This window comes from Pelobates fuscus, chromosome 5 (genome assembly GCF_036172605.1).
Source record: "Pelobates fuscus isolate aPelFus1 chromosome 5, aPelFus1.pri, whole genome shotgun sequence".
Lineage (NCBI taxonomy): Eukaryota > Metazoa > Chordata > Amphibia > Anura > Pelobatidae > Pelobates > Pelobates fuscus.
This window is the reverse complement of record NC_086321.1, coordinates 126,442,722-126,451,343: the sequence shown is the minus strand read 5'-3', so window position 1 is coordinate 126,451,343 and position 8,622 is coordinate 126,442,722. Positions and strand designations below refer to the sequence as shown.

General features: G+C 37.8%; 1 protein-coding gene across 1 annotated transcript in view; it reads right to left on the bottom strand.

Annotated features, from left to right (window-relative positions):
* Nucleotides 1-443: 443 nt before the first annotated feature.
* PPTC7 (protein phosphatase targeting COQ7) overlaps nt 444-8,622 on the bottom strand; it is a 56,107-nt gene continuing 47,928 nt past the window's right edge. The window contains exons 5-6 of the mRNA XM_063454257.1: nt 7,567-7,696; nt 444-1,996 (exon numbers count right to left, since the gene is read on the bottom strand). Coding sequence (XP_063310327.1) covers nt 1,938-1,996; nt 7,567-7,696 — 189 coding nt within the window. The 3' untranslated portion in view covers nt 444-1,937. The remainder of the gene's footprint in view (nt 1,997-7,566; nt 7,697-8,622) is intronic.

Here is an 8,622-nt window from a genome sequence, read left to right as displayed (position 1 = left end):
TGAGCAGTGAGGCGGCAGGGGCATGTTCTATACACCAAAACTGCTTCATTAAGCTAAAGTTGCTCAGGTGACTATAGTGTCCCTTTAAGAATCATACTGATGTTATTTACTTGATGCTCTTCTAGATGTCCCTTTACAGCAGTGGTTCTTAACTTCTGATTTGAGCCTGTAAAATGGGTTCCTATTTATTAGGTCCCCTATGTTGGGTACATGTTAATCAGATCTTAGACGTTTGCCAACAATAAATGGTTTTCTAAAGCAGCACTACCTTCTCTAGGACAAGGGAAACCCCTTGGGCACTGGGAAGTGTAATGAATGTGTTACACCCACTTTAATTTTGTAGAGATGTGGGTCTCAAAAAAGTAAAGAACCACAGCAATAAAGCAAACAAGACCAATTTTAAAATGTTAACGAAGGGAGAAAAATATAAGACTATAAAAATATCACTTGCTGTATTACTTGTTTTAATGCACAGCACTCTTTATGAAATCACAAGCTAGATTAGCGACATTGTCAAGTTTCAGGCAGTTAAGGCAATTTAAGAAGTCCTTCTTGAGGTCTAAGTGTACAAGATACCAATTTAGGAGGAAAACACACTTTAACTGCTTACAAATGAATAACTCATTACCATTTAGAATGAAATGCCTGTTACAAGCATGATGCACTAATGTTACATCATGTACATAGTACATGTTAAGTATTTAAATAAAAGCTAACCATATAGTTATGCAAATATACAGTACAAATTCACAAAAAGAAAACCATGTACAATCTGAGGTAACATTACACACCACATAGTTAAAATACATAGAAATCAGTCATATTTCTTTCAAGAAACAATATTTTAGATTTAACTCAAATGACAGATTTCCACTAAAATGTAACCCCAAAATATTATTGACCGACATTATTTCTCTGTTTAATCACTGTTACCTGAAATATTTAAAAAAATATTATATTTTATATACACACACATTTTTCTCTGTCCACATATATACACACACATATACATACATAATATACTCATATACATATATGTGCATATGTATATATAACATGGCTTTAAGTATCCTTAGAAATAGCATACAATTAATAATGGAAGGAATTTATGACCCCAATTGTGTAGTCTTACAGCAGCTGAGTATCACACTAGGCTTATAGCATTGAACAAAAACAGATACACAAAAAAACAAAACAAAAAAATAAAGAATAAACCACAATTAACCATTACTGTGCCAGGTAATATTAAAGTAAAAAATAATAATAAAGAATTCTAAGCATAGTTGAGGTCTCCAAGTGTGCTTTTTGGTAACAAACAAGGGGAATATCACAAGGGCTACAAGTTTAGAGTAAACAAAGTAAGAGAAAAGAAACATGGCATTCAACTACACGCTCGATTTGTTGTGGAACTAGCAAATCACACACTGGTGGCAGGTAGCATTCTTGTTTACCAAGCCCTGTGATGCTCAGCTAATTATCACAGAGCTACAAGCTACTTGATTATCTAAACTTGCAGCCCTAGAAAACGCTATGTACATCAATCTGTAGGAAGCATTGTGTGTTAAACTAAAAAACAAAACAAAACACAAAACAATGCTATACCAACAATGCTATACCCAGTATTAATGTAACAATTTAAGAAAAAAAAAAAAAACCTATTACATTTCCTCCCTCTATTTAAACTTTTGTCAATACACTAATTGAGCCTAGTTCCATCTTTAGAAATAATTTTCGCTATAGAACAACACTTTGATTAGACAGCAGTGGTTTCCACATTGACCTCAGTTGTATTAAAAACACCCACACCATTTAGCTTTCTTTCAAAACTGGCCAATGAAATTGTGATCCTGCCAGCAGGATAACAGTGCAACATATATTAAGTTCTACTTGTAGTAAAAAAAACAAAAAAAAAACATGTAGCAGATGTTCCAGGTTTATCAGTCTGTATATTCAGCCACAATTGAAAGGAGAACAGTGATATCATCTGGTTTACCACCTGCAAAAAACAAATGCATCATGATATTAATAAAAGTACTTTTTTTTCTAATAACTATTCTATTAATACAAAGCACACACTGCTTATATGCTGCTGCAGACATTTTAATATTTCTAAAAGAACACCCTGTACCTGGAGTAAACTAGTATATTACCATTTTTGTGGACAGAAAAACACACATTTTTACTTACCGTAAATGTATTTTTCCTGAAGATTAGAGGCAGTGCTTTACCAATGGGATTTCTAATCTGGAGGGAAAAACAGGCAGGAAATTCTCCAAACTTTTTAAAACCCTCCCCCTTATTAAGTACTTTCCTTTAACCCCTTAAGGACCAAACTTCTGGAATAAAAGGGAATCATGACATGTCACACGTCATGTGTCCTTAAGGGGTTAAATGTCAGCTTACCACAAACAAACAACCCCAGAAAATACACAAGCCGCGTACCTACACAATTCTGAGTTTATTAGAAAAAAGGGGGGGGGGAATTATAGCACTGCCTCTAATCTTCAGGAAAAAGAAATTTACGGTAAGTAAAAATTTATGTTTTTCTCTTCAGATTAGAGGCAGTGCTTTACAAATGTGATATGACAAAGCAATTCCTTAGGGCGGGATTCATTTCACCACTGCTTGAAGCACCTTACGCCCAAAAGCTGCATCTTCTGAGGCCAGTATGTCTAACCTGTAATGTTTTGATAATGTATGAAGTGAAGACCAAGTGGCCGCTGAACAAATCTGGGAAGGCGTAGCCGCCGCTCGCAGAGCCCAGGACGTAGATATACCTCTTGTTGAATGGGCCTTTACGGAGCCTGTAATTTACGTGTTACTTGTGGAATAAGCTAAATGAATACAATCCTTAAACCATCAAGCCAGAGAACTGGCTTTGAAGCCTTCATACCTTTCCTTGTGCCATTGACTAAGACAAACAGGCGGTTATCCTTTCTGAAAGATTCAGTAGCTTTAAGATATTGCATAAGACATCTCTTCACGTCTAGGTAGTGAAACTTTCTTTCAAAGGCATTGGATGGATTTTGGCAAAAAGTAGGCAATACCACTTCTTGATTGATGTTAGATGAGGTCAAAACCTTAGGAATAAAAGATGGATCGAGCTTTAAAACTACCTTGTCTTGATGAAAAACTAAAAAAGGAAAATTTGCCCGTAGAGCTTGGAGTTCACCCACTCTCTTGGCTGATGTGATTGCCACCAAAAATAAGTTTTTTTAATGATACAATCTTCAGAGACGCCTCTTCTAGAGGTTCAAAAGGCGGCTCACAAAGAGCCGATAATACTAAATTTAGATCCCAAGGCGGACAGGTTACCCTAATGTTGGGAACCAAACGGCCCAGAGCCCTGAAGAATCTAGATATCAGAATGTTTGAAGCTAAACATCTGAAAGAAAAGAAACTGATAGCGGAAACTTGTAATTTTAAAGATGCTGGCTTTAAACCCTTCGCAAATCCCAACTGAAGGAATTTGAGAATCTTTTGGATGGAGGCGGAAACAGGGTTCTCTTTATACCCACAACACCACTGACAACATTTCTTCCAAATCTTGGAGTAAATTTTAGACGTTGATTCTTTGTTAGTAGCCAATCAAATTTTAATAACCTCAGGATCTAGATCTTTACTCTTTAAAATCTGGAGTTCAGACACCAAGCCATCAACTGGAATCTCTGTAGGGTTGGAAGAGATACCATGGAGTGTTCCATAATTTCTTCCGATAGGGGAAGTTTCCAAAAGGTGGCCCCTGGTATGTTTAGAAGAACCGAAAACCAACTTCTTCTTGGCCACCAAGGTAGGATTATGATAATCCTTACTCTTTCCAACTTGATCTTTTGAAGCACTCTGGGAATAAGTACTACCGGTGGGAATACATCTGCTAGGTTGAACTTCCATGGCACTGAAAGAGCATTTATGATATCTGGTTTGTCTGCAGGGTTCAGAGATGCAAATCATCTTGTCTTCCTGTTTGTCCTGGAGGCCATAAGGTCTATTTATGGACAACCGAAGCGGTCTGATATAAGCTTGAAAATTCTGCACGAAAGGGACCAATCTGTTTGCTTTAAAAGTGATGACGACTCAGGGCGTCTGCCAATACGTTGAATTTTCCCATTATGTGAACTGCTGAGATTGATAGAAGGTGAATATCCGACCATAGCATGATCTTTGAACATAGATATTCTAATTTTGTTGATCTTGTACCGCCTTGTTTGTTCAAAAATGCAACTGTGGTTCGACTGTCTGAACGTATCTGAATATGGAGATTTTTTATCTGGAACTGAAAAGCAAGGAAAGCCACCCATACCGCCTTTAATTCTTTGAAATTCGAGGAAGTCCTCACATCTTTTTCTTGCCAAAGCCCCTGCTTCTTTAGGTCTCCTAAATGGGCCCCCAAGCCTAGTGCCGAGGCGTCTTAATATTCTGAAGGATTTCATTTGGAATGAAAGTCCTGCTTGCAGGAATCGAGAAGAGGTCCACCACAGCAGACTCCTCAACGTCTGATTGTTGAATTTTATCAGCCCATCCAGGCTGTCTGTCTGTCGATTACAAACTTGTAGAATGTTTCTCTGAAGAGGCCTCATTCTGGCTTTTGCCCAACCGACCGCAGGGATAGAAGCCGTAAAAAGACCCAGTAAACTCATTGCTTCTCTGACTGAAAAAACACCTTTTTCTCTGAGCCTCTGAATTGATTGCTTTATCTTTAGTTTCTTCACTTCCGGCAGAATTTTTTTTATAGAGATTGAGTCTATGATTAGACCTAAGAACTGAATCCTTTGAACCGGAACCAATTCCGATTTGCTGAAATTTATTAGCCAACCATGATTTTTTAGAGCTTGTAAAGCTGTAATAAGGTTGAACGTTCGTTGTTCTTTTGATTCCGCAATCAAAAGCCAGTCGTCCAAATAAGGGATGACACAGATCCCCAAACCTCTTGGGTATGCTGAGATGACTACTAGCAGCTTTGTGAACACCCTGGGCGCAGATGAAAGGCTGAATGGAAGGGCTTTGAATTGGTAATGCCTGGTTACCGATCGGATGCAGATTGCAAATCTTAATAGCTTTTTGCTGGATTCTGCTATGGGCACGTGAAGATATGCGTCTTTTAAATCCAGGAACGCAAACCAATTTCTTGGTTGAATAAGAAGTGTAGCTGATTTTATGGATTCCATACGGAACTTTTTTATAATACACTTGTTTACGGCTTTTAGGTCTAGTATGGGTCTGAAAGAACCATCTGGCTTTGGCACCAAACATAGCCTTGAATAAGTGCCCTGATGTTTCTCTCTTAGGGGTACTTCTTCCACAACTCTCTTCTGCAGGAGTCTTGACACGTCTTGCATCAAAGCTATCTCTGTTTCCTGAGAACGAACCTTGGAACATAAAAAAATTTGGGGTATTTGCCAGTTCCAGACCGTACCCGCTCTTTATTACTGAGAGAACCCAGCGATCGGATGTCGTACTTTCCCAGTGATTTAAGAAGTGGGTTAATCTTCCTCCTACTGGCCTGGCGTCACAACATTCTATTTCTCTTGTCCGTGAATTTTTCTTTCTTTCTATAATCGAAAACTTTCTTTTGTTGACCCTGATAGTAGTTCCTGCGAAAGGCTCCTGCTTCTTGTGCGTTTCAGGCAAGGCCTTCCTTCATTTGTTTTAACAGATCATCCAGTTTAGACCTGAACAGTCTACCAGACTCAAAGGGTAAGTCACACAAATAATTTTTTTGATGCCGCGTCAGCTGACCAGTTTCTAAGCCAAAGTGCTCTCCTAGATACTGTCGTTCGACCTAAATTCTTAGCAGATAATTTCAGACTTTCTGAAGAAGCATCTACCAAAAAATCTGCAGACATTGATATTTTTTAACAGCTTTACTGGATCTTCCTTTGATTCTCCTGCATAAACCTTCTCTAGTTCTTCTAGCCAATGTTTTTAGGCTTTAGCCACGGATGTTCCTGAATAAGTGCTTTTGCCAGGGCCGCTGAGGAAACAAACATTTTCTTTAACCCCTTAAGGACCAAACTTCTGGAATAAAAGGGAATCATGACATGTCACACGTCATGTGTCCTTAAGGGGTTAAAGATGAGTCCATACACTTTTCCATCACATCCCTTAAACCACTCGAGTCACCTATAGGTAACGTAGTTTTCTTTCTTATCTGAGCTATAGGAACGTCTACTACAGGGACTGTATCCAGCAGACAGTCCTGGTCCGCTTCTATGGAGAAAAGAGTTTTAAAGTGTTTTGAAATAAATGGTTTATGACCTGGGAATTTCCATTCTCTTAAAACCGACTCCTTCAGCTGTGGATGTAAAGGGAAAACTTTAGTTATTTTTCCTGACATCCCATCCTCCATAATGTTCTGCTCTTCCAACGAATGGAAGCAGAGCCTCCCGAGCCTCAGCCCTTCTCACCTGCTTCCCTGGAGAAAAAAACTGCTTAACCTCCCCTGCCAAAGAACTGGGGTTGTTTGTGGTAAGCTGACATTTAAAGGAAAGTACTTAATAAGGGGGAGGGTTTTAAAAAGTTTGGAGAATTGCCTGCCTGTTTTTCCCTCCAGATTAGAAATCCCATTGGTAAAGCACTGCCTCTAATCTGAAGGGAAAAATTAAATATTTAAAAAGGTATATTTTATAATCTAAGTACTCCACGCAAACAATGGGCACTGCACTGGAGCAATAATTCAGATCACAGGAAAGTAGTTGTTAAAATCTTGGTAAACACAGGCCAGATAATTTGAATGCAGTTCTTCAGACACAGATCGCAGGCTGTGATATCGCCTGTGGCTGTCTTAGATCTTAATTTACAGGAAGTGTTTAGAAATGTTTTGTAGGTCACATGAAGGGAGGTGTGACTAGGGCTTTATAAACAAAGTAATATACCTCCTAAGTGGCAGAGAATTGAGCATTGAGACTGCAGAGGCATGATCTATACATGAAAACTGCTTGATTAAGCTAAAGTTGTTTTGGTGACTATAGTGTTCCTTTAATCATTTACCAGTGGATGTGAATTCCGCTAGCCTTTTCTCCATAACCTCTATATACATTGCAGATCAGAGCTGCCAGATATACTGCTAACACTGCAGCTCAAACCTGAATTACAAAAGGTTGTTTTTCCCTCTTCATAATGACTAATCCTTCCATGAGAGTCTTCCAGATTTCTTAAACTGTGCGGATAATGAGCCTAACTTTTTTTCTTCAATCTGTGTGTGGTTCAACCGTAGTGAAGCTAAATTAATGGAATCGATTTGGAATTCTGTGAATACACACAGGTGTTTCCTCACTAAATGGCAGTGAATTGAAACCCAAATTGCAAAAATAGACAACCCAATTCTGCTGTAGTCACAGCTTGGTTATTTTAACCTAAAAAAAAAAAATGCATTTCACTAGAATTCACAATTTAGTAAATAAACCCCATAGTTTAAACTACTTTGGACTGAAAATAAGTGAAATAAGTTAATAGTATCTCCAACCAAGGGATGGAATTGAGGTGCTTTTTATTTCCCTTTGGACTGCTTCAAAACAAAGTCACTTAGTCAACAGTCTCTTAGCACCATAGCTAGAGAAATGTACTCACCTCTAACATTCAATCCATAGTCACATGCAAATTGTGCAAAAGGTGACATGTAATTTGGATCATATGCCAGGTCGTGTGCTTGCTCTGCAATGCTTCGTGCCGCCTGCTGTATACTCTCATAATTTGCATTCTAAAACAAAATAAATACATATATGTTTAAAAAAAAATTTTTTTTTAAATTAATTATGCAAACAGACTACCAAACAGCACAAATATACACACATAGATGTAACCATAGTGCATTACATTTCTCACTGAAATGGTCTGGGTGTAATGTCCCTGTTCCCTTAACCCTGCAATGTAAAACTTTGCAGCAATTCTTAACACTATAGTGTTCCAATTGGCTCAACAAATATAACACTAATAAGTTCACGTCAGATTAATTTGCAACTCAACTGTTTTAAAACAGATTAAGCACATTTCTAGAGATTTGGTCAATTTTAACAGTGAACCAAACAGCACGCAAACGGGCAAGGCAAATATTTACCACACATTTTAGTACAAGGACCATGCTGGTCATTACGCTCTAATTTGCCTGTGGCTGCCATTTAGGTTTTCACATACAAAGTGAAAGCCCATTCCAGAGACTTAGGAGCTTTACAGCTAGGGCATACCATGCATACACAGACTGCACAATATCTTGAACAGGTCATGGGAAACTGATTTTATACCAGAGCAATAATACTCACAGTAGGTATCTTTAAACTACAATAAATATGTTTAAAAATCAGTTTAAATAAAACACATTGTTCTTATTCTAAATTACTTTGGAATTACATATTTCTAAATTACATACATTGTTATTAGTAAGTCACTTGAAAACCCAGAACAGCCCCGCCTCTGGCCACACCCCTAAAACTAAAGAGTCTATCCATTTGAAATGTTGGAAGGTATGCTATAAACACCTCGAAAGAATACATATGCCTCGTCACAATAAATGTAATTACAAAGTACGTGCCTAAACAATCAACATATGTTAAAAGGAACACTATTGTGAACACTTTTATACAAACATCTATTCCTGACACTATAGTTGTAAAAGTGATGTTAAAGAAA